Here is a 26,973-nt window from a genome sequence, read left to right on the forward strand (position 1 = left end):
ACGGAGCACTTCCCCTGCTGCGGGCTCCCTCAGTAAACGTGCATAAGATCGGGTGGTTTGCAAGGCAACCAAGCCCCTTTCCTGCTGATTTAACCGGGGTTTCCCCCAGGCCGCCTTGGCGTTTCCCTTCCTACACGCGCGCCGCTTTCTGACAGGTCCTGAGGCGAGCAGAAGGGAACTTGAGCTTTAGGCGGGAACCGCCTCCCCGGGCAGGCTCCGGCCTGGGGCCTCAGCAGCCGCCCTGGTTGGCCCAGGAGAAGGGCGGAGTTCTGGAGGCGGAGAGGCGCGGCGCGGCGAGCAGGGCCCTCTTGCTCCGGGGTGAAGTCCACTTCCTTGCGGGGAGGGGAGTTGCGAGGGCGACGGCAGCAGCAGCAGCAGCAGAGAGTGACCTGGGACGGTGGGTGAGCCTGGAGAAAAAGGAGTGAAGAATAAGTTTCTTTTAGGGGCCTTGCGAGCCCCACCCGCGCTAGCAAGGCGGGAAGTTTAGGGCGCCGCTTTTGTCAGTCTCGCCTGCTTTGTTTGGTAGGAACTCGGCTCTCTCCCCGCCCAGAGTTTAATGAAAGGGCGCGAAACCCGGCTGAAGGGTCCCCGGCCCCGCTGCTCGATTCTCTTTGCATGCAACTAGTCCCTGAATCCCCTCGGATATATTTGCGGGGTTGAGGCCTTTCATTGCCACCAGCTTAGTGGCGGTGAGCGCAGGGATCTCTTCGTGGCTTTTCTCATCGCGGTGGACTTTGGGTCGTACTTTCCCCCTCCTTTTAAAACCTAATCTGGAATTGCAGACCCTGGTTCTGTCATCAGTCACCAATGAGATTGTTGTTAGTTTGTTATGAACCTGCAATCGTCATAAACTGCTGTTAAGATATTGTAAGAATCTGGATTACTGTATCAAAGTGCTATGTGTATGTTCCTCAAAAGCACTAATTAGAATTTATGCTGTAACCCACTGTAACAGGGTTGGAGTGTGTGTGTGTGTGTGTGTGTGTGTGTGTGTAAGTGTAAATTCTTTTATCATTTTACCAGTTCTGCCCCCCAAAAGTAATTAAAGCATGCAACTGATGAAAATGTAGTGATCGAAATGTGGGTGACTATAAGTGATTATTTGCCAAGCGGTCCCTGCTCCTGTCAACCTAGCAGTTCGAAAGCACGTCAAAGTGCAAGTAGATAAATAGGTACCACTCCGGCGGGAAGGTAAACGGTGTTTCCATGCACTGCTCTGGTTCGCCAGAAGCGGCTTAGTCATGCTGGCCACGTGACCCAGAAGCTGTATGCCGGCTCCCTCGGCCAATAAAGTGAGATGAATGCCGCAACCCCAGAGTCGGTCACAACTGGACCTAATCGTCAGGGGTCCCTTTACCTTTGCCTAATTCACAGTGGAGTAAGAAAGTAAGTGGTATTGTCGTGCCCAAGTGGTGGAGCAAAAACCCAGCTCCAGGTTTTTGTCCCTACCTACTTATTTCCACTGTCCTTCCCTTGCTCCCCGTGGCTGTCCTCAATCTTTCTTCATGGACCATCTTGCATGCTTTTTCTTGCATGCCACCCACTCATTGTGGTTCTCTTCCTCCACCTTTCTCTCAGTCCTTTTATGCTCCTCTGCCTCAGCTATTCCCCCCAGTTGTGTTGCCTGCCAGCAGCATTTTGAAGCCACTGGGGCTGCTGCAGCCACCCCACTTTCTTGCCAGCTGAGGCTCCTGGGTTCCCTGCCAGGGCAGATCTGCTGCTTCACAGCCCCTGCACGTGATGTCAGGAGCCAGTGCTGAGACCCACAGCAGCCTTTCATTGTCCCCATTATCTGTTCAGGCTTTGGGATTGTCCAGAGCAGCAGACTACTTACTGGACATGATGAGTTAGGGTAATGCTTGCAGTTGAACATAGCTGGGATTTGACAAACTAGCTGTCACTGACTATAGCCCCATGGTTTGCCTGGAATAGATGACTGCCTTTCTGTCCTGGAAAGCGATGACGTTGGTAGGATAGGCAGGGTTTTCGCAGAATGCAAGATCTGGTAGCTGAATTATGGACACACTCTGAGTCACATAAAGATGAATGGTAGTGTAATGAACAAAGCTGCTTGCTATTATTAATGATTTTGTAAGTACTCGTATGTCAACAACAGGTTTTGCGTCAGGACCAAATGCTTCTGTTCTAGCTAGCACTTCTTCAGTTTCAGCCACCATGAGAGTCGGAGGTGCAGATAAATGAAAAAGCTACAACCTTGACTCCTTGATTGAATGCTGCCCTTGTGGATAACATTGGAAAACAGGTGCCCTGACTAGACTAGATATCTACCATTGTCATCTTTTTGTATATAGATAATGTGGCCCATAAAATCGATATCCTATGACATAAGATTAAGAGCTGTTCTGATGTCATGCTGTCTTTCCTGGGAGTGCTTTGGGAAGAATTTCTCTTAGAATAATGTTATGGAAAGCATTATGTTGGAACTGGAAAACCAGTATTATTATCATCATTTTAATGTTTCCCATGAGTATTCCACGCAAGTTATTCTAAAAATGTTTGTCTGTAAAGGCCCTGAGAGCTCCAGAATTCGAGGGAAGTTTGAACCAGTTGATTGCTGTGCCTGTTGTCTAGAATAGGAGGGAAGCAACAATGAGAGCTGAAGGACAGAAGCAAAACATATTGGGTTTGTTGGACAGTCTGTAATTAAAATATACTGTGCACAAATGTGTGCCTGAAGAAAATTAATAATAATGCTAAAGTGTTTAATGTTGTCAAAGATCCTAAAACTAATGCTGAAGGACCTCTTAACAATATCTGCTGACCCCAGCCAGTAAGTTGGCAGGATGGTGGTATGCAGCCCAACAGGAGCTGGCCCTGATATTGTCTGTGCCTCCCTCCCTCCTTCTCTTCCTCCTCACAGTGCAGGGCAGATGGTGTCTTTGCAAAATTGATTCCATGCTCTCACCTGATTCTCAGCTCGAGGAGCAATAACAGAGGTGGCTGTGGAAGGTGCAGTGAGCAAAACGATTCTTGTCACTCCTCAGAGAAGGAAGAGATGTGGTTGTGGCAAGGGACTCCCATCAGAGGGGGACAGAGGCAACAGTGTTTGGAGGAATATTTCATTGTTTCAGTTGTCTCTACACGAATGCACAGAGCATGGGAAGCGAGCAAGAAGAACTTGCATTCCTGAAACCTGGTGGGATGATAGTCATGAATGGGATGTAGAAACAAAGAGGTACAACGTGTTCCAAAAGAACAGATCAAACAGGAACAGGCAGTTGCTTTTCTTTCACCTTGATTCTCCCTACAGCTTTTATGATCCTTTTCGATTTTCTGTCCTAAGCTGTTGCCTGATCACTGCTTTCAATAGATTAAGTCTGCAATCCTCAACAAGCCCACTGAACACAGTGTGGGACTTACTTCTGAGTAAACACAAACAAGATTGCACTATATGGCTATGCTTCAGGGATGGTGGAAGCAAAACCTGTGATACAGACTTGTGTTTTCCTGTCAAGTGGTGTTGTATTAAACAGGCTATATAAATGTCAATTGTTATTATTAATCTCTTTCCTACATTAGAAGATTTAATGGACATACTGTTTTCCGTAGTGACACCATTGTCACAATCACTTCTGCTGTTTTAATTAGAGGTGGCAACAGTGGCAGTCAGATGTTTAATTACATTTTGTAAAGGTGACCAGAAGTAACTCATAAAATTAGCGGCTAATGCAGTGCACACAAAGTTGACTGCTTCTGTCCATAGTTAGGAAGAAGAAAATAGTGGTCACAAAGTCCATTAGAGAAGAAAAATCCAGGATGAGTGCTGTGCCAGAGAGGAAAAGGGAATAAGAAGCCATTTGAAGGAACTGAATCAATTTGTTTCATTATCTGATTCAGTGCAGATCTTCTGGCTGGCTCTTAATTTTTTCAAATGACTCCATGTTATTCTTTGGAAACCTAACATACTGTCCCAAATAGCCAGCTGTTAGCATTACCTACAGGAATTAAATATTAAACCACAAGCAAATAATTCATTGTTTGTTCAAATTGTACTATCTCAGTCTGGCTAAGAATTCAGAGAAAAGTTTCTAACTTATCTTAGGAGGACATAAATTTGTGCCATCTTGATTTCTATAGCCAAATATATTTTCACTCTGAGTGTTACCATTTCTTTGCTACTTCTGGTTCATTTGGTTGTTAAATTGATGCAGTCCTGCTAAAGAGAACCTTCAAGTACTTTGGCTAAACCAGATCTGGGACTCATTGTCTCTCTTCCCAGTCAAAAGGAACTCTGCAGTGTTTGAGAGAGTGAAATGTTTCAGTTTATGACAAAGGGTGAAATGTGATATATCTCTTCGCAGCTGGTGTGCTTTCTGCCATTCCGCTGCAATCCTACAAAAACTTGGGAGAATTGTAGGATTGAGTTCCCTTGAACTCAGTGGGACTTACATTTGAGTAGATATGTTTAGCCTACTTTCTGCTGAACATTACTCCAGAATTGCACAGCTTGTGACTTAAGTCAAGCCAAACATAATCTAACAAATAGGATGCAGAAGAAGGAATTTCAGTTGTAGCTTAGTCTATCTGCTGAAAATACCCTCTTGTCTACAACTATTAGAGTTGCAGGAGCCCTGTCTTTGGGATCTGGACATCCTACCAATATCCCCCTTGTTTTTGCAGTCCCAGCAAAATATGGAGTTATTTAATTTACTATAAGGGAGATGAGAACATAGGAAGCTGCATATAATGAGGCAGACCATTGTTCCAACTAGCTCATTGCCGTCAACCTTGATTTACAGTGGCTCTCCATGTTTTCAGACTAGAATCTTTCCCAGCCCTACCTGGAGATGCAAGAAATTGAACCAGGTACTTTCTGCAAGTGCTGCACCATTCGGTTTCAGCCTTTCCTCTGCTTAGAACGATTTTGGATTTAGGGAAACTCTCTGATAAGGTTATGTCCCTGTGGCTCAGAATAAATAGAAACAGCAAGCCATGTTGTTGTTTTACAACCTTTATAGTTGTTGTTGTTTTGCAACCTTTATAGAAATCTCTGGAAATAATTGCTTGATTCAGTAATCATTTTGTATCCTAGAAGGATATGTGTACTTTATGTTTCCCCCAACCTTTCTTTCTGATACAAATAAGTTTATTACAGAAACTGTGGCAAAATTCCTGTTGAGAGCAAGTTACATCTGAATCCAAATAAATGTAACAACTTTGTCTTACCCATCAATAGGTTTTTTGATCCTGTATCTCATTTGTGCATGTTAACAGTTGCAGAAGTTTTATTTGGAGGTCTGTTGGCTGGTTCAATAAATGTGTTGACAGGTTGACTTTACCCCATTTCGGGGGCTCCATTTGGGTTTGTTTGATGTGATGAGCAACTTGCTCATTCACATGCTCTCAAAAGTTCCTACTTTACCCCCTTCCCTTCTCCTGGCTGTGCTGTGGCAGGAGCAATAAGCCACAAACTTTGACTTGTTGATGTCATCCAATTGCAGCTTGTGGTTTGTTTGGGGGGGGGAACCTGGGTTCGGGCATCATGACAAGGCTTGTAGTTTGGTCATGGTGCTGTTCTGGCAGGAGTAGGAAGCAGGGAGTTCTGAGAAGGCCTGCAAATTTGGATTGGCTTGAAGGAGAGACAGAAACTAGAACTATGGGAGTACAGGCACCCCCCTACTTATGCGGAGGTTACTTTCTGAGCCTCCATGAGCATAAGTGAAATCTCGTAGAGAGCACCCCACTTTAATAGGGATGGTGTGCGGGGAGAAGAGAGAGAGAGAGAAAGAAACTCACTTGCTGCTGGGGCTGCTGTCTGGAAGTTGTTCAGGGCCACTGCTCAGCCTGTCCCAAGTCTTCCCTCACTCAGGCCACTGCCTGGCATGCCTTCCCTCACTGCAGAGCAGCCCAGTATGCCTTCCCTTGCTCACTTCCAGGCAGCAGCCCCAAGCGAAATAACACCTGTCTGTCTGTCTGATGACAACCTTCTTAAACATGGTTGCACACAAGTGGAATGTGTATAAGTGCGGGGGTGCTGCTGCTGAAAAACATAGTGGCATAAGCGAGGAGCTCTAATTGACAGCACCATCCTATACAGTGGTACCTCGGGTTACATACGCTTCAGGTTACATACGCTTCAGGTTACAGACTCCGCTAACCCAGAAATCGTGCTTCAGGTTAAGAACTTTGCTTCAGGATGAGAACAGAAATCGTGCTCTGGCGGCGTGGCAGCAGCAGGAGGCCCCATTAGCTAAAGTGGTGCTTCAGGTTAAGAACAGTTTCAGGTTAAGTACGGACCTCTGGAATGAATTAAGTACTTTACCCGAGGTACCACTGTATATGCCTGCACAGAAGAGAATCTCACTGAATTCAGTGGGGCTTACTCCCAGGCAAGTAGCTATAGGGTTGCAGTCCTAATCTTACAAGGGACATAGTTTCTGTTCCCCACCCTTGCCCCCTACCTGAGCAAGTTGGCATACTTACCTCTTCTACTGCATGCTTTCTTTCTTTTTTTTAAAAAATGGTGTGGGTGTGTAGACTTAAGCAATACTTCTCTATCCCTTATATTGTTTTAAAAACATTTTATTTGACAGTGACTGTCCCACTTCACCTTAGCAGTGGGGAGCATGTGTTTTGTTGGCTTGCCTCTAAAACAGCAAATAGTCTTACTGATGGGGGGGGACGGGACGTATTATCCTTCAGCAACACTCTCCCACCATTAGGATGAAACCATAATCATGCAATTGCTCCAGAATTTTGCTAGTGGGGTTGTGCTTCTGCTAGTTAAGCTGCTGCCCATGGTACTTTTAAAAAATGTAATGTCTCCATGAGCTCGCAGGTCCTTGTTTTGTTTGAACTTAAAGTATTTTAAAATTAAGCAATTTTAAAATTAAGCAATTTCTCGCAATATGACTTTTCCATTCCACAGTTTGCATTTCACACCTTTCCTAACATACTGATATGTACAGTAAAGTTCCACTGTGAAATTTCTTCGAGTCGTTTCAGTTTTTTTGCAGGTCTTATTAAATGTCAGTGACAGAGCGCCGTGCCTGCCATTAAAGTATTTACTGCTGTCTCTAAGAAATAACAGTTCTAAACCAAGATACAATACTTTGCATAGGCATGCTTTTTGCACGAATATGTAACTCTGTGAAAGTACCAGGGAGGGGGGCGGGATTGAGGACAACTCATCTTTCCAAAAGAGCAAGCTGCAATTATCTCTCTCCACCCCATAGAAGGCAACAAATAGCTACTGGGACATGCCTGTGCTGAGCATTTTGGGTCATAGCAATCTGGATTTAGCATTGTTGTTCTGCATCGCATTTACAACAAAATGCATTTTTAATATGCCACTATAGAGAGCCTGGACTAACAGCATTAAAATGCGCTTGCCAAGCTGAAATGACTGCAGAGACTGTGTGTGCCATTATTATAGTACAGCAATAAGAGATTACTATAGGAAATTAACCGAGGGAGTGTACTCCTTACGAAAGCATTATAATGACTCGGTGCTGATATTCACACTACTCCACTGGCACAAACCTTATTTGGTAGAGAGATGTTTGTGCTGCTATAATAATTTGAGGAACCATTCTAATCTCATTGGAAATTAATACCCCTGTTTGAAAATAAAAAGTACTGTTACCTAAGTGTTTTGCCTGTGGGCATGGTTTGGATTATATTTATAACTGATTGTTAAACTATGGTGACTGATCTATTGTTTGTGGTGTGCTTTCAAGTTGATTCTGTCTGTGGGGTTTTCTAGATCAGAGTGTTAACGTGCCAAATTAGTCTTGTCTGATGAATCTAGCAAAGAATACCAGCTTCTCTTCTTCCTTTGCTGCTAACTATGTAGGGTCTACATATTTAGAGCGGCTTCGTGGGAATAGAGAGGAATATAGCTTCGATTTCAAAATCTTTTAGTAGCCTCCTATGTGGTGGCTGGAACATAAGAAAATGTGATCTGCAAAGAACTATCTAGACAGAAGAGAAGAGTTAGAAACTCAGATATAAAAGCAAATGGCTCCTTAAAACAAGGTTGCAGTCTCCAAAACAGAATATGCAATTGTCATTTTGAGGCAAGACAGCTCTAAACTATTATTTTTCAAAAGATGGACTGGCTGTGGTTGATTATCAGTTTAAATGTCTGGCTATTTCAGATGACAACCTTGAGCTAGGTTAAGAAGCTTGAGAACTGAAAGAAGAAAGGTTGCTTTATCCAGGGACTGTCCACATATATATTAGCCTATTCCAACCTCCTTTTCTTAATGGTGAATATTCTTCACAACCGTGAGCAGGGCAGTGAGGTGGGGAAAGCGAATACAAGCTACAACCATTCACTGTTATGTTGTTCACTGCTCCTGCTGAGACTGCACAGAGAACACATTTTGGTTCCTGAAATCCCGTCTGATTGTGCAGATAAAATATAGTTGGTAGAAATCTACAGGTTGTGGCATTAGTGTGAGAAAACAGTCAAGATCCAGTGTTCCCCAGGCATGCACCTCCAGGAGGTGGTGACGTCAGGTGCCATCTTAGTGCCCAGATATCTTCACGTGGTTGCAAGTGGCTAATAGCCAGGTGCAAAATGTGCCTGATGTCTGGCTAATTTCAAATACTGTAGAAGAATGGTCTGCAGTGCAACTGAGTTAAAAAAAAACCACTGGAATAGACTGATCTATGACAGGTTGGTCAGAACAACTGGATCATACTTTGGGGGCAGTTCCCTTCCAACTCTGTGCTTCTACATTTTTCTCCAGTAACGTACACAATCAAGCTTTGTGCCAAGAATAAGTTGGATGTGCTTGCATCAGTATTCTTAAGTTACGTTACATACAATTTCTCATGTTCAAGTATGATTCTCTTGACAAAAAAGGAACGTGAGTATTGGCTTAGGGTCAGGTTTTTCTGATCCCTTATCTGCTGTGTACGTGTTTAATTATAGGAAAAATCCATAGGAAGCTCAATGGAATTTTGGGTCAAGTCAGAACTACAGAATGTTGGGGTGTGTGTGGAGGTTTCACACTTGGGCTGATTCATATGTTATGTTCAGCTACTGATATTTGCATTTGACAGTATGTGCAAGTAAACAACCCACAAAGATGGTGTAACATTTGAGAAACGGTGCATATGTAATGATGCAAACTTGACTTCTGAAGCAGGATGAGATCCAGTGGCAGAAATCCGTGCTCAAGGCAAATTGTGGAAGTTCTTGCACATGGGTTATGCCGTTTACTCAAGACATACAAGCGCCCACCAGTTGCTAGAAGTACCATGAATCTCCCAAACCGAAATAGTGGGGCAGCTGTTTACTTCATTGTTACAGAAAACTGGATGAAAAACACACACACACCGCGGTGGTTAAAATGTTTTTGTGCAGTGTAGTTTTATCAGAGATGAAAAGGAGCCATGCAGAATAAGTTATGTTGAGCTCAGCATATTGTTTAAATCTAATTAACTCCCCAGTTGGTGTTTGTTTAAAAATGAGAACATCTCTTTTAAGTGACGAAAGCCAGTCCGTGTTATGCAATCACATTAACCTTTCTTTCCTTCTTTGCCTTGACTGTAAGCATGATTAGGATTACTGAATTTTCACCAGAACTATAGCCTGCTCTAACAGAATGTTAGCTCCCATCAAAAGTAGTCAATTAATAGCCAGGGCAGACAGCTCAAATTTAATCAGAATGTACAGGAGATGTATTTTGCTTTTAATGCTTTGCACTAGAGAAATCCCCTTGGAAATCTTGTTGATTGTAAGCACTGTTTGTGACCTAACTTCTGTCTGCTCCTGGACCCAGGAATCTGTGCTAGCAAAGCAATATTTCTTTACCTTCAATAAACAAATCAGTACTTTGACCCACATACTGCAAGGGAGACAGAAGCTTAAATCCCTTGAGAAAGGGTTGAAGGAGTGTGCATGTTTAGCAACAGAAGGGCTGATTAATAGTAGCCATCTTCAAATATTTGTTTCTGTTGCTCCAGAGGATAGGGCCTAAACAAGTGTGTTCAAATTACAAGAAAGGAAATTTCCACCAGGCATTAGGAAGAGCTTTCTGGTGGCGTGAGCTGTTCAGCAATGAACAGATTGCCTCCGAAGAAGGTGATAGACTCTACTTTGTTAGACATTTTAAAGCAGAGGTTGGAAGGCTACCCATATTGGGAAACGTGTAGCAACAGAGTCCCTTCCTTGGCAGTGATTTGGACTAGAGCACCTTTTGAGACGGGACGTGGGTGGCGCTGTGGGTTAAACCACAGAGCCTAGGGCTTGCTGATCAGAAGGTCGGAAGTTCAAATCCCTGCGACGGGGTGAGCTCCCGTTGCTCGGTCCCTGCTCCTGTCAACCTAGCAGTTCGAAAGCACGTCAGAGTGCAAGTAGATAAATAGGTACTGCTTCAGCAGGAAATTTAACGGCGTTTCCGTGCGCTGCTCTGGTTCTCCAGAAGTGGCTTAGTCATGCTGGCCACATGACCCGGAAGCTGTACGCCGGCTCCCTCGGCCAATAAAGCGAGATGAGCGCCGCAACCCCAGAGTCAGCCACGACTGGACCTAAGGGTCAGGGGTTCCTTTTCCTTTACCTTTTGAGAGCCCTTCCAATTAAGACACCAATCCCTTTTTCATTCTATCCTCCAGTGATATTTTCCTTTAGAAGAGGACAGGCACATCTGCCCTTTCATTCCCAAGAAAAGCATTTCCCCCCTATCTTAGATAAGCCATGCAGTATTGTATGATTCTGTGCAAGAGATAAATGCAACAGCAAATCGTCAGGTGTTCTTTCTGCATGAGGTGAGGTTTCGCAGAAAACAGCTGAGCCATTCACCGACTGCTGGGTGACACGGACTCCGTTTGCTTATTTGCTGGTGCTTTATATTTATAGTGGTACACTGTGGGTAGGTCATCCTATGGCGCTATGGAAGAGTGCCAATTTGATGCTTTATTTCTCTGCAGCCCTAAAAATGGGCCTGCTGGAGAAACGAGCCTCTTGGGCTCTTTGCCCTCTTGACTCCAGCTTATCTGTTGCATTCTCAGAGGGAAGGGGAACCACAGACTATCTGCTTGGAGGGCTTTTTACCAGTAACAAACCAATGTTTATGGTATTATGCGCTAAAAGGCAGACAGGAAAGGCTTCTGTTTAATCAATAATGTATGCTCCAGTTAGTCTTATCCTCTGGACATCATTAAACATGTATTTTGTTTCATAACTGATGATTTTGGCTGACTGGAGTTTATAACTAGATATCCTCAAGCCTTTGCATCTACCATCAGGCAGATCTGAATTGAGCTAGGCAGTCAGCTATGTTTAGTGTTAATGTGGAAAGTAAACTTAAAAATAAGTGAGAGTTGGGAGTTAATTATAAATAGTAGAAGTGGAGGGTATGCAAGAGCAGACCTCATTCCTCTGAACACAGTCAGACAGCAGCAGCAAGGCTTGATGTTTAAATGTTGTAGCCTACCATGGAGGAGTTAAAAACTTTGTGTATTAAAAATCAAATTAAACCGCACTACATTTTGTTTAAATGGTACGGAAATGTACCGGTACGTTCAAGGTTTACTTAATAATGTTAATTGGCAATGGAGCAGTATCACTTAACAAATGCACTCCATTAAACAGATCCACCATAATATCTCACTAGCTTGGAAAGATGCACACTGGGTTCCTTGGCATACAGCCTTGATAACTTAGGCTTGCACTTATGGCACTTGGTGTGCTCTACTTACAACTAAACATGTGGGATCAGGCTTTTAGTGATAAATGATATTGGTAGACAAAGTGAAAGAACCAGGCAATTACCAACTTTTTTTGGCTTGTGGCTGAGAAAGCCAATGACATTAACAGTTGATAAGGAGTACTGAATGATCAAACGTTGCTGTTTATTTAATTATTTAAGCTCTTGACTTTTTAGAACTCTGGAATAAATTGCAATAATGTTTTCCTTTAAATCCATTATTAATTCTGCGATATGTTTCATTTCTAATGAAAAGAAGATCCACCTTTGGTGCTAAGGAAGCCTTGATATGCATCTGTCAGAAAGGTTTGTGCAAGTTCAACAAATCTGCATACAGACATTTGTTTTGCATAATTTATGGCGCTTCCATGATACACACTAGTATCCATAACTCAGTTGTGTCCTAAAAGCAACAGCATCTGTCTTGGGAAAGTCTCCTGCACTGAAGGCTTTCTTTAAGTCCATACTCTCCTTGATTATTCCTATCTAAATTTTTTTCTGAGTTGCACAGATTTTCTTCCTCATCCTTGATGACAGCTTGCCTAACACAATGGCATATTGATGTATTTTCCCCCATTCACTTAGAAATGCAAGGTCTCTAATGCTCTGGCATCCTTTTCTGTATTCCCAATCTCTTTTCCTGCGGTTGCATTCCCACTTGGGTAGTCTTGCTGTTGCAAGGCCAACTACTTAGGCTTTACTGAATCTTTAAGGACTTGTGGTTCACTTGATTGTACAGTAGCAGTTCAGTGTGAGCCTCCCATAGGGCTTTGAATCGAAGCAAGAAAAATGTAACTAAAATTCTGGAGAAAAGCCAGTATTTCATCCTCAAGATTTCTACCCCCCCGGTCAGCACTATACACTGGTTGTTTTCATGCTCTAGCAAGAGCGAAGATGTTAAGATTGCTTCGTATTTTTCTCCTCTCCCTTGTACCACAGAAACAGCCAGCAAGTACTTTCAGTATCACGACAGAGGTATAGGCAATAATTTAAAAGGAATTTTTGCATTACCTAGATTCACTTATTTTATCAGCCATTCTCTGTACCAATGTCTTGCTTGTGCTTCACTATCCCCAAAGTACCCCAAAGCCTGACAAACTATTCTGAAACTGTGTTTGGGACTATAAAGCTACAGACTTGGAGGTGGGTGGGGAGAGGAAGTCCATATATACAGACTTAGTAATGTTTGAACTGACTGCAAAACAAAAAGGCTCGTCATCCAGTTTTGGTGACAAGTCCTTCCATAAAGCCTTGAGTTTTGCTTTGACTCATCAGTGTGCATTAGTTTGTACACTGATAAAAAGATTTGGCCAGCATTATAACTACATGACATAGATTGGATGACTCTTTTAAGAATATTTAGTAAGTATCTTCAGATGGAAGGACAAGCTATGCCAGCCAATCTTGATTTCCTTCTGAAGTATCCTTGTTCATTTTGTGTAGCCTGCTCTCTCTCTCTCTTTTTAAAAGATTTCTTTTATTGAAGGATTTTCATAGACAATGAGGATACATACAACATCTTTGTTCTTAGTTCATAGAGTCCTTTCTATAGGTCAGTTACATTTGGTGTGAGACACTGCTGTCATAGACATTGAAAATGGCAAACCCATACCAACACCAGAAATATAAGACAAACTAGAGACACCCAAATACCTTGGCTGATCCATCACCAACAGCACACCTTCTTAAATAACCCAACAGTAAAAGCAGCAGCAACTACTAGACCTCTGAGCACCTTTGAAAAACTTCTCCTGACATCAGAGGGACACAGAGGCACACACAATATACAAAATATTACTCTAAGACCTTACAGAATCCCTCACCACAATCAAAGGTTACAAAATAAAGCCTACGCAATGGTCTAAACCACCCTTCTCAGCCAAAAGAAGGGAACTCACACTGAAACTAGTTTAGTCTGCTCTTTGATGCATGGAGCAAAATTGGTGTAAGGGTCTTTAACATCTTTCTGTCTATTTTCCTAGAATACGCCTTTTTAAAGATGCCTTCGCCGAAGGGTAAAGTCCAGACTGTTTTGGGCCTTGTTGAGCCTAGCCAGCTTGGCTACACGATGACCCACGAGCACTTGACAATGGATTACACTTGCTGTTACTACCCACCTCCTTCAGGCCAAGAAGCACTCTCTGAAACATCCATTGAGATGAAGAACTTGTTTTGGCTGAAACAGAATCCCTACAGCCACAAAGAGAACCTCCTCTTGCATCAAGAAACAAGTGCTGTGAAGGAAGAACTGCTGCAGTTCAAAGCTGCAGGTGGTGGGACCATAGTGGAAAATACAACCACAGGGATAAGGAGAGACATGAAGACCCTAAAGCAGCTTGCGGAAGAAACCGGTGTCCATATTATTGCTGGCGCTGGCTTTTATGTGGGTGCCACTCATTCTCCTGAAACACGAGCGATGTCTGTGGAGCAGGTGGGTCTCAAAACGTACTGAAAGTTGGGTGCTTTTATTGGCAACCTCTGAATACCTCACAGTGGCATAGCGTGGGGGGTGCAGGGGGGGCCGGCCGCACCGGGCGCAACATCTGGGGGGGCGCACTCACACTCGCAGCTCTCTGCCTCTACCTGGCTCACTCACTCTCTCTCACTGCAGTGCTGGCTGTGCAAATCCGATCCAAGCCGCCGGGTCGTCGCCCACTGTGGAGGGGAGGGTGCCAGGCGTGCGGTGCGGTGCGGAGAGAGAGCGAGGGACTATCTGGGGGAGGGACAGTGCAGCAGGGGGCGCAAATTACTTGCCTTGCCCCGGGTTAGGTGGCGCAAATTACTTGCCTTGCCCCGGGTGCTGACAACCCACGCAACGCCATTGATACCTCAAGATATGTTGTTTGCCTTTAACATAATTAAAATAGGATGCCTCAAAACTGGGAATTAAGTGTGTGTGTGCATAATACACTGGTTTGGATACAGAGGAAGTCACCTCTATGGAGGAAGAGCTTTTTCTGACAAGGCAAGATCCTTCCATGAGAAAATGAACTGAAAACCAGTGTGTTTGCTGCTGTTATCACAGTGCATCCTGCAATCTCGTGCACAGTATCTTAGGATGCATGTGTGAGCTAAGCTTCTGTTGCCCACACCCTTTGGTGATGGTTTGCCATTTTTCAATGCCATCCTTGGTGAGGTGTGTCTATTGACTTTCAGGAGAAATAGAAAAACCTTCCCGCTTACTCAGGCATTTGAAGGCCGAAAGATACTGACCATGGCAACCTTGAAATTAGGAACGACATTGTTTTACTTAAGTTTTGATACTATGCAGCACAGAGAGCTTTAACTAAAAGAATGTTTTTTATTTTCTACAGCTGACAGAGGTTATAGTTAATGAAATTCTCAATGGAGCTGATGGAACCGACATAAAGTGTGGGGTCATAGGAGAAGTTGGCTGCTCATGGCCTCTGACAGAAAGTGAAAACAAAGTACTACAAGCAACGGCACATGCTCAGTCACAGCTTGGCTGCCCCGTCATCATCCACCCTGGCAGGAACTGCGATTCACCTTTCCAGATCATTCGAATTTTGCAGGAAGCTGGAGCTGATACCTCAAAAACCGTCATGTCTCACATGGACAGGTAAATGGGCCACTCTGGTGTTGGATTGTTTGTAAATATTTCTGCTTCTAGACCAGTGGTTGTCAACCTGGTTCCTACCACCCACTAGTGGGCGTTTCAGGATTCTAGGTGGGCGGTAGGGGGTTCTATGGCACAAGCTGAATCCTTCCATCAAGCGCTGGTGGGCAGTAAGGAAATTTTACCATCAAGAAAGATGCATTCGTGGGCGGTGGGTATAAAAAGGTTGACTACCCCTGTTCCTGGACAGTGGAACTTTTAAGAAACCCACAGCAGGTTGAACCTAATCAGGTTTTATCAGTGTTCTGATTCTTCATTACAGCAAGCATTGTAACAGTTCCAGCATTTGCAGTACTCAAAATATGGCAATTGCAGGGAATACTTTAATGCAGATACATACCATACTGCCGGACTGAAACTCTAGTGAAGTTGGTGACGATCCTCAAAGTGGCATGTATGTGCAAAACCGCTTAGTCCTGCTGACATCTACAAATCTTTAATTCCAAAATGCTGGCAGTCTAAATGGTTTGTAGATCCCAGTGCTCATTAGAATAAGCGTGTCTGTTCATGTTGGGGAGTCGCTCCTTGAGCACCTAAATAAATCATCACATTTTCAAAGTCTACTTTGCGTTTATCAAGACCCATTTATGTCAGAGAAACGTTCAGCACCATAACTAAGATATTGTGCTGAGATACAACACTTATAACAGTGTTTGAACTATATGAAGTTGCACAACCCCCTTCAAAACTTATTAGAACATCAATGTCACATCACTGTCACTTCTCCAACTTCTTGTGCATGTTCATTTGGAAGCAAGTTCTGCTGAGTTCTATGGAGCTTTCCCTCAAGTAAGTATGCATAGGGTTGCACCATAAGCCCATTTGTGTGCATGCATGCTAGTTGAAGCGGCAAGGGGAAGGACCATAACTTACTGGTGGAGCACGTGCTTTGAATGTCCCAGGTTCAACCTCTGGCATCTCCCAGTGGGGCTGGGAAAGACTGCTGTCGGAATTCTTGAAGAGGTGCTGCCCTTTAGGTGCTGCAAATAGAGGTTCTTCAAATGGGGTATTCTGCTAAGTTTTTCTCAGAGCCAACCTGTTTATTTAACATTACTTTGCCAACAAAGGTCCGTATAGTTAAAGCTATGGTTTTCCCAGTAGTAATGTATGGAAGTGAGAGCTGGACCATAAAGAAGGCTGATCGCCAAAGAATTGATGCTTTTGAATTCTGGTGCTGGAGGAGACTCTTGAGAGTCCCATGGACTGCAACCTATCCATTCTGAAGGAAATCAGCCCCGAGTGCTCACTGGAAGGACAGATCCTGAAGCTGAGGCTCCAATACTTTGGCCACCTCATGAGAAGAGAAGACTCCCTGGAAAAGACCCTGATGTTGGGAAAGATGGAGGGCACAAGGAGAAGGGGACGACAGAGGACGAGATGGTTGGACAGTGTTCTCGAAGCTTCCAGCATGAGTTTGACCAAACTGCGGGAGGCAGTGGAAGACAGGAGAGCCTGGCATGCTCTGGTCCATGGGGTCACGAAGAGTCGGACACAACTAAATGACTAAACAACAACAACAACAAACTTAATGTCCATTAATTTAACTATAGTTTTAGGTAAATACCACCTATCATTTGAATTGGTTGCATTTTGTCAGCTAGCTGGTATAAAGTGGTACACCAAGACCCTCTGCAGTTTTCAGATAGTCAGCAAATAGAAGCTTGAGAACTGCGGATATGGACGGTGCTGAGCTTTTCACGTTTGATTCTGTGTAAGAGCTTCCCATGTTCCTGATAGCTGGTTCAACCTGCTGCATAAAGGCCATCTGCCTTTTCCTCCAGTACGTGGCAACATTTGGCATGGGCACATTGGAGAACTATGTATCTGCAGATCAGACAGCTTTAAATAGCCTGGCTCTCTTCCCTGAGTTATCTGTTGCAGGATAAGAATGGATCTTCCGCTTTCTCCAGACTATGTTGCAAAAACAACAAGCCCAAACCGCAACAATTCCACACCTCCTTAAATAGCTACATCACATCGGTTGAATCCTCTCCTGCTACAACTGCAAGATGTTACAAAAGTAAACAAAAGTCACAGAACGTCCATGGAGAGCAAAGTAGTGGATGCTTCACGCCTTCAGTTAAAAAAACACAATCTGTGCTGCTAAGCCACATTTATATGACCTTGTGTGGTTGATGATTAGTTGGCAGATGACCATGTATTGATTAGCATTGCTGAAGGCTGGAAGCTATTTGTAGTCATATGACTTATCATTGAATTGTTGTGAGTGCTTTATGGCACACTATGTAAAATATTTTTCACTGATCATACATGTATATGTATATATATTTATACCTGTACATGTATAAATGTGCTTTACATGAAACACAATGTATGTTACTACCTACATTTCCACTCATGCTTAGGCATTTATGAGAAAACAAAAGCCTAAATGATTTTTTTTAAAAAAATAAAACACAAACTCTCTTCCAGATTGCAACTACTTTCTTATCTGATTGCCTAGAATTAATTCTTGATTGCTTCAGGTAACCATGCCGATTGCTATTGACAGGCCTAATTTAAATAAATCCCCAACTCTTTTAATATATATTCACACCTATACCTAGAAAAGCATATTCATATGAACGTGATTTTAAAATTATAATAATACAAAATATTGCCACGGTACTACAGCGTATAAGTACATTGACATAGCAATTTTGGCTTCTAGTGTTGAGCTGTAATTGAAAGCCATACTACTTGCACAGTACTTTGAAAGTCCATTGGATAAGAATCTCTGGTCCTATGTAAACTGTGATTATTATTATTATTAAACAAGATTTTTATTATTAATTACAGTTGGCAATAATGAGTGTCCTGCTGGTGCCAGTTGTGTTTGAACAAGAGCTTTCTCTCACTCGTTCCATCTGTTCCTTCTACTTAATCCTGCTGTTAAGTCACAATATTGAATTTGTGACATCAGTCATTTCCATAGCGACAGACTATGATGCAACTGAATTAACTGTTAATGGCTTTGTGGCATTAAGCAGAAGGAGCGCCAAGGTAATGTAGGTGAGAATGATTCTTTTGAGTTTCACCCATACAGTATTTTTGGGTAGTCAGGAAAGAGAAAGAGAAAGGGTAGAAGAATGCAAATAGTTTGACAACACCCCACATCCAACACTTCATGGAGGGCAAAGGGCAAACCCTCCTTGTTTCTGCTCTGTCCGTTGCCAACATTTATGCCAAATGTACACAGTAAGTTATTGGCAATATATATACAGTGGTACCTCGGGTTACATATGCTTCAGGTTACATACGCTTCAGGTTACAGACTCCGCTAACCCAGAAATAGTACCTTGGGTTAAGAACTTTGCTTCAGGATGAGAACAGAAATCGTGCTCTGGCGGTACGGCAGCAGCAGGAGGCCCCATTAGCTAAAGTGGTGCTTCAGGTTAAGAACAGTTTCAGGTTAAGAACAGACCTCCGGAACGAATTAAGTACTTAACCCGAGGTACCTCTCTCTCTCTCTCTCTCTCTCTCTCTCTCTCTCTCTCTCTCTGTGTGTGTGTGTGTGTGTGTGTACTTCTTGACATCACCTCAAGGTTTCATTAACCAGAAGGACAGGAGACAAAATATTACTACCATATGTTAGAAATGTACCCCCCGTTTTTCAAAGGGAGTTTCCTTAGGTGGAGAAACCTCTTTCTGACTTCTTGGTGTAGATGTATCAGAATAATTTTAAGATATATTTCAGACAGGGAAACTGAAGGAAAATGCAAATGAGGCAATATCTGTCCTTGGTGATCTGTGGTAGTCCACCTTTATTAATTGGTGAACAACTTTGTTCACAAATAATTAAAGAAAAGCATGATTTGAAATACATAATTATTTATTAAACATGTATAAATATAAAATATTAATTGTATAGCTTTCCCCCAATGAAATATAAGTAGCTTTGTTTCTGGGTTTGTTAGGAGGTATCTGCTTATTTTATGGAGATATTGATTGCTTTTACCACCTTAGGCCAAAAATAACCACAACTGGAAAGCTGGGGTGTGCATATGTTCTTTTTAACAAGCTTTCTGAATCTAGACTATTGCTAGCAATGCAGGCTATGTGAAACTTCACTTGCCCACAAACTTTTAGAAATGCCACCACTTTTTTTTATATGTCTCGAAGAAGACCAAACTAGTCTCTGGAATTAGGTCTGGAATGTCTTTAAAATTTATTAGCAACTTCCTCCCCAAGGTTGCCTAGGAATTCTAAGGGGGAGGGGAGAATCAGTGCAGTTTTGAAAGATTCAGTCCACCTTCTTGATTCAAAATGGCATCCAGCTGGATTCAAATATTGACTAACATCTGCTCCTTGATCATGCAAAATTTGGGTTTGCTGTTTTAAGAGCTGTCCAAATGCACAGTGAACAAACAACTTTACACAATATATATAGTAGAGGATTTTGGGTGTGTTCTTATTCCTGAACGAAAAATCATTAAAGGCGGTTTATAGGTTGCTATTTTTAACCTAGAAATATTGTGTGGCTTTCAGCTAAGTTTTACTCAGAGCAGACATGCTGTGATTGTATAAGAAGAGATTGCTGGATGAGGCCGGTGGCCCATTTAGTCCACTATCCTGTTCTGACAGTGGCCAACCAAATTAATGGACCTAACTTAGTCCTGTAGATTAATTTTAACTTACTTGAATACTACTGATAGACTCTGCTTCTTGTTTGAGAGATTGTGCATTTTGTCTCTATCCATTTTTGTTTTTAAACATATTGACATAGAATTCCACAACAAAGTCTATCCCTTCCAATAGTTCACAAAATGGAAAGATAAAATGTAATTTAATACAGTCCACTGTTTTGATGGTTATAAGTGTAAATGTGTTGTAGCTTGAAATGTTTTCAAATTTCAAGGCTTGGTGACAAATTAAGCAAGGTTGTAATTCTACCTGAGACCTATTAGTTATATACATATGAATCCTTTAAAAAAAGTTTTATCAGCAAAATGTTATGGTGGTGACGAAACTGGAAATACTCTGAACCAACACAAAATAGGAAGGTGGGGAGAAAGTTCAAGTAATTAACTTTATTTTAAGAAGTGTTCACAATTTCTTTGCTAATTGACTTTACACCATAAATGTTGCTGAAGAGTAAAAAATAAGTAAGAAATCAAACTATGATCACTAGCTATTCTGTTGATACCCGTATATGTCAAAAAAATAATATTTGTAAGCATATCTGGGGTCAGAAACTCTGCAGTTATGTAATGTAGGTTGCAATTCTATTTACCTGGGAGTAAATCCCATTGAACTCAACGGGACTTACATCAGAGCAGACATATAGGGCGAGTCCTTTAAAAGAGGTCCAGAGGATATAGAGTACACATGTTCCATGGGGCCTCTTTTAAAAGACTCGCCGTGTTTATGCTGGATTGTGCTGTGAAGCTGACTTCTAATGAATGAATCCCTTATGAAGGAATATTTGCCGTGTTTGAAGGCTATTGTCACATGAGGTTAAATGATTCAAGTCAGCTATGGGAGAGAATTGCATTGAGCAAGTTTATAGTGTATACTGTGATTTGTACAGGACTATATTTGATGAGAAGAAACTGTTGGAGTTTGCTGAGCTTGGATGCTACTTAGAGTATGACCTCTTTGGAACAGAATTCATTTTGTACCAAATGAATCCTGATATCGATATGCCAAGTGACAATGAAAGAATTTTAAGGTATGTATACATGGAAACTTCTGCTGGAGATAGCAATGTTGTTAGTGTCCAGGTTTTGAAAGTACCACAAACTGAGCCTGTGTGTAACTTGCACTAGCGTGGCATTTTATTGTCCCTGACTTCCATGGATAGGTATTCTACTTAGTTTAACGTCTTAAATCACAAAGGTCCAGGGCAGACATAACAGTCACTAAGCATGGTTAAGAAATAAGAAGTGGAGAGCCCGTCCACATTCCTTTGCATTAAAATTTATCCTTCTCTTTCCCTGAGATCTTTCACCATAGGCCAAACCAGGTGTTACAGCAGCACAATATTTATGTCCTGTAATTTCAATATCCTGTAGCAATGCTAGAACCATTTAAAGCACAGCTGTGGCATAAAGGGGGAATTCAAACTTCTGAGACCAAAAGTCCAGCCCCAACAGGAGACAATATATGGGGAGAAAGCATCTATAGGGGAAGGGTTCAGCCAGAAGATATACCCTGTTTGATAAAAAAAATTGGCACAACCAGCATTGTAACAGAGGTTGTAACTCTCTTAAGCTTCCATTTTGACTTCATGGTTAAGGGTTAACGCCAGGCATAGGCAAACTTGGCCTCCAGATGTTTTGGGACTACAACTCCCATCATCCCTGACCTGTTATCTAGGGATGATGGGAGTTGTAGTCCCAAAACATCTGGAGGACCGAGTTTGCCTATGCCTGGTTAACGCCAACCAAGATCTTCCTTAACTACAGTTAGCAAATCAGCTTCAAAACTTGCTTATGATTTAATCATGGTTAAGGTGACCACAGTCACAATCCTGAGTCCTGCCTTAAAGCTGTACATGGAAGTGCAGGCAGAATGAGTGCAGAAGCAGAGGGACTGTGCAGTCCTGCAGCCCCCTCCTGATCTGCTAACCAGGGTTAGAAAATGGGATTCGTACATCTGCAGTAGACCTTCTTAATGTAGCAAGTCTGTTCCTCTCCCCTATGCTTACCTATCAATACTAAATTCACAACGTTACAAAAAACAAAGTGAATCAAGAACCGATGGGACAAGAACAAACGTTTCCACAGAAGTTTCAACACAAAATAAATACTGGCACTCTGGCTGTTGACACACATTACTTAACTATTTGGTTGTCAATACAAACCAGCGTCTTCTTTTTAGCTCTTATGTGTATGGGGACGCTGCAAGAAAAGCATGATTGCGCATCACAGAATAATAACACATTGCTTAAAATCCTGCCGCTCTCATTAGAAAATAAGTTAAGCTAGGTAAAACTGAGCTTTGTTTCAGCTACTCCGTCAACCTGCCCTATACCGAGTTAAATTAACACACTGTGAAGTTGCTCCTAAAACCTCTGCTTCTTGACTAATCTGGAGCCAATTTTGTGATGAATGAAAGTGCTCCTTGGACAGATACGACTGGAAGTTATGCAGGTAGAAAGGCTATTATTATCAGTAATGCTTTTGCTATTGATTGTGGCAACAGTTCACAATACACCTCACCACGACAATTCCCTCATAATTCCTTCCCGAAACTGGCATTGAACAAAAGTAGCAGTAGGTTTTTATAGGGAGACAAGATTGCCTTTCACCCAGAACGATTTGCGCATTTATGCTAGAGATGCCATTAAACTTCTTTTTGTGCATTCAGTTTATTGTTGGTGAGCATGCTAGGAAAACTGGCAGGCTACTATTAATTCATAGTCAGCTCATGTTTGACTTGTATTCATCATAGTCATACAAATCAAGCTGACCTCTGTGTCTGCTTGTATAAACACGGGAGAGGGAAAGGTATTTTTCAGACTTCACTCATGTTCAGTTTCACTAACGCTGAATAAAAGATTTGTAAATATCCAGATTTGCATGTGCATCTTAAAATATGTCCCTTGAGACAGCATAGGATTGTATAGAGGTTTTTTTTTGGGGGGGGAGTATCTTACGATAACTTCTCAACATTTTATTATTGGAAATTATTACTGAAATATTCAAAAGTATAGTTCTGTTATGGTGAGTTTTGAGAGCAATTATGTGGAAAGAAAGTTGTTTTCTTTAAAACTCATTGCTGGCTTGCTTATTTATTAATCTGTCAATTTAAGGATGATTGAGGTGGGTGAAGCGATTATGCTCTTGTAATACTGCATTCATAATAATATATTGCTGCTTATTAGCTCAGATGTGGCTACAGCGATCATGTAAAGCTCAGCCTCACTGATAATAGTCTGCAACATAAGCAACTCTTAATGCTTGTGATCAGATAATCTTGATTCATTCCACTATGATTACAGTGTTCATAATAACGAATAACTGAGTATCCCCAAACCACCCATGTCCAACTACAGAATTCTGCTCTCTGGACTGTGCTGACCCATCAGTATTTCTGAATTAGCATGGTGCCAATAAGAGATCCAGCTTTGCAATCTCATACACAGGATTACAGGAAGCAAACTTTTTCATGTGAATAAGCCCTTGGCTGACTAGGTCTTGTTGCTTCATCACACCTGTATTTGGTCATAGGTTTATGTAGTCAGATCTAAGACAGAATACTCTTGGATGCCTATTCTTTATAGATTTCATGCATTGAGAGTGTGCAGAGTTCTGTTTGCTGGTATCTTGGGCATGGAATCGCCAAATCTCAGCCTTCATTCACAGGCATTGTAGGATTTTCGGGAGGTGGGTGGTGGCTGTCTGTGTTGCATTGCATTTCATCTTCAGTTTTCCTAGCTGTTAGACAACTTCCCTCCCCATTCAGCTGCCAGGCCTCAAATGCATACTTCTCCTTTTGTCTAGATGTTTCCCAGCCAAACTGATTTTTCACTTCCCTCACAGAAGCTGCATTATTTGAAAGCATTCTATAACTTGGATAAATATTCCATTATGTCATAACAACTCTGCCAATAGCTGGTGCCTAGGCAGGCAATTACCAAAGTGTTGGGCGAGTATCATTTTCAGCCAATTTATAGGCATAGCAGCTGTGTTTGCATATCATGCTAAACTATAGTTTAGCACAACTAGCAGGGACAAGCCACAGCAAGCCTCGGGATTGTGCAGTCTCCCTGTTCCTCCTCCCATGGAACCAGGACGAGGAGTTCAGAAGCTACTACTTCCACTTTTGATTATCTACAGCTTGCCATGTCATCTGCCATGTCCCTTGGACCCCAGACCTGTAGCCCATCTTAAACTGTGGTAAGTTTCAGACAAGCCACTTTCAGTAATTGTTGTGTTGAAGACTGCTTATTTGAAACTGATCACAGTTCTTGGTCCAAATGATATGAAAAACAGCAGATAAGCAAAAACAGAAGCAAAAGCTTCCAAACTGTTCCTCCTCAGGAAGGAGGGAAATGTTAGTTTATTGCATTTCTTTTAAAACACACAAGAATAGGTCATTTAATTTAAAATAGTGTGAGTTTGTACCTGATAATTATTTCTGCATTACTATCAGATTAATATGAACTATACATTGACAGATGTGTATTGTCTGTATTTTTGCAGGGTTCGGATGTTGATTGATGAAGGCTACGAAGACAGAGTTTTGCTTGCTCATGACGTGCACACAAAAAATAGGTTGAAGAAATATGGGGGCCATGGATATTCTCACATACTTGAAAACATAGTACCAAAAATGTTAATCAGAGGCATATCGCAAGAAAAGATTGATAAGCTATTGGTAGGAAATCCTAGGCGATGGTTGACTTTCGAGTAGGGAGTTCTAAGTATTGCTGTGGCTAGATTTGCTTCTGTGAAACTGGAAATTTGAAACCTAAATTCTTTGAAGAAAACTAAAGTCCTACAAATCTGGCGTCTTAAGAGTAGGATAAGCCATAGTATACCTACTGTTTGTGTCCAGGTCCCTTCAGATACAGGGAGTGGGGGCAGTTACACAGCTTCGCTAAAGGGCAATTTTTATCTGTAATAAGTATTTGCTTGGCAAGTATGGTAGAACTGTATAGCTCTGTTCCACATACTATTTCTAAAACTGCTTAAAGCTGCTGGGATGCCTTCATGCAGTGCTTTTAGCGGATACTCACAACAGCCTTGAGAACAGCATCATGCTGTGCAAGGGCCTAGACTGATGGAGTACCGTATTTTTCGCTCTGTAAGACGCACCAGACCACAAGACGCACCTAGTTTTTGGAGGAGGAAAACAAGAAAAAAAATATTCTGAATCTCAGAAGCCAGAACAGCAAGAGGGATCACTGCGCAGTGAAAGCAGCAATCCCTCTTGCTGTTCTGGCTTCTGGGATAGCTGCGCAGCCCGCATTCGCTCCTTAAGACGCACACACATTTCCCCTTACTCTTTAGGAGGGAAAAAGTGAGTCTTATAGAGCAAAAAAATACGGTAATTATGATGGCTTCTGCGGACTCATTCTGGAGTTGGGCCCAAGCACCATTGCTGGAACATTTACGCATAATCCTAGCTGGGATCCTGTAAACCCCAGCTGCATGCCTAAGGCACTTCTGCACAGGCACAGGAAATTCCTCGTTTTTTATTTTCAACTTCACTCTGATGTGTCAGTTGACACTTGAAAATAGGAGTGGGGAACCTGTTACCCTCCAGATGCTGGACTGCAATGCCCATCATTCCTGACCACTGGCTAGATGCTAACTGGGATCGCTGGGAGTGGAGTCCTAATAATATAAGGATGGGTACAGGTTCCCCATCCCTGTTTCAGTGCCATTGATCTGCAGGACACCTGCTATTAGAGAAGAGAGGAACCATGAGTAGAAGCAGAAATAAAATAATACTTTCTCCATGAAACATACATCAACGTCAGCTGCCCAGTATATTTGTATTCCTGATATTTATGGTCAAAACACTTTAACCCCTGTGTCTCCTTTGACCTTCCCTTTTAATATTTTGTGTGAATGCTACTTTGAATTGAAATTTAAAAAGAAAGCAAAAAAAATATGACTGGGGCGCCAAGAAAATATAGAGGTTGCATTTTTTAAAAAATGTGGGTCTTTTGAAGATGATGTAATGGCTGTATTACTTTAGGAATTTTCTATGCATGTGCATTCAGACATTCAGGATTTACTCCCAAGTAAAGCGCTTGTAGTTTTAGGATTTCCACTTAAAAGTACAATCTTTATCCACTTAGTTTAATGGAGCATATTCCCAAGTAGGTGTGCCTAGGGTTATTTTTGGCTAAAATTACCTCCCTCCAAAATGATTTTTTCCCTAATACCGATGCTCCTACTAAGTATCCATTTGCTCTTTATTTAATGATTAGTTTTTACAAAATAATGTTCAAAATTTAAAAATGTTCACAATGTATAATTACATATTGAGAATATCTTTAAATAGCATTTTAAGGGCTGGATTGCAAAACCATATCAGGGTGAATAAAAGCATTTAAAAGCCTCCAATACACACTAGCCTCAATTGAATGCACTTCAGTCTCATTGAAAATCAGCAGCCACAGGGGCACAAAATGAGGTGTCCTTGCTTTGATTTCAACAGGCTTAAACATGCTCATTTCTGCATCAGCTATTGGTCCATGGACTCAGGTGATCCAAACTTTTGTTTTACTTCTAACCCCTCCCCCCCCAACATTTATGATGTATTTTATAAACAAAGCAGTTGAGCAAGATTTCACTTTTAGAAATGCTTGTGTCACAAATTATTGTGGAGACAATGCCCAAAATCAAAATATGTAATAACAATAACGAACTAATGTAACAAAGCTTATAATTTACAAATCAGTTTGTCAAGATATGATTTAAAAGAGAAGTTTGCCTTTTATTGTTTCTGTGGTTCTAACCAAAGAAAAATGCTGATTTTGCTTTAAAAAAAGTGTTATATCTGTTTAAAATGACAGTCTGGTGATCTAACGTCGTTTATTATATTTCCAAGCATGCACAGCATTTGATATCCTGTGGCAATAAATTTCTTGTATTATTTCATATTGGCTGTGCATGTCTAGTTATAGGCCACATTTGAGTGAACTGCATAGAAAAAGGGATTGCACATGTGTAGTGGAAACATTATTCTGCATTT

At 41.9% G+C, this 26,973-nt stretch overlaps 1 protein-coding gene across 3 annotated transcripts; it reads left to right on the top strand.

Annotated features, from left to right (window-relative positions):
• The first annotated feature begins 241 nt into the window (after positions 1-241).
• Positions 242-26,879, top strand: PTER (phosphotriesterase related). Of its 3 annotated transcripts, XM_083405819.1 has the most exons (6): positions 262-397; positions 11,938-11,987; positions 13,664-14,112; positions 14,996-15,261; positions 20,849-20,989; positions 24,468-24,951. In XM_083405819.1, the coding sequence occupies exons 3-6, from the start codon at positions 13,681-13,683 to the stop codon at positions 24,676-24,678; spliced, it is 1,050 nt and encodes a 349-aa protein (XP_083261945.1). In that variant the 5' UTR covers positions 262-397; positions 11,938-11,987; positions 13,664-13,680; the 3' UTR covers positions 24,679-24,951. The 3 variants fall into 3 exon arrangements, with proteins under 3 accessions (XP_083261943.1, XP_083261944.1, XP_083261945.1); XM_083405817.1 differs by lacking the exon at positions 11,938-11,987 and having other exon boundaries at positions 242-397; positions 24,468-26,879; XM_083405818.1 differs by lacking the exon at positions 11,938-11,987 and having other exon boundaries at positions 259-401.
• Positions 26,880-26,973: the final 94 nt, after the last annotated feature.

The sequence above is a fragment of the Podarcis tiliguerta genome, assembly GCF_965153285.1.
Source record: "Podarcis tiliguerta genome assembly, chromosome: 12".
Classification (NCBI taxonomy): Eukaryota; Metazoa; Chordata; class Lepidosauria; order Squamata; family Lacertidae; genus Podarcis; species Podarcis tiliguerta.

Excerpts from the sequence above, each read along its gene's own strand:
- PTER (XM_083405817.1), top strand. The coding sequence starts at position 13,681 with ATGCCTTCGCCGAAGGGTAAAGTCCAGACTGTTTTGGGCCTTGTTGAG. Across the intron at positions 14,113-14,995 it reads GAGCGATGTCTGTGGAGCAG|CTGACAGAGGTTATAGTTAA; the intron begins GTGGGTCTCAAA and ends TATTTTCTACAG. Across the intron at positions 20,990-24,467 it reads GACAATGAAAGAATTTTAAG|GGTTCGGATGTTGATTGATG; the intron begins GTATGTATACAT and ends GTATTTTTGCAG.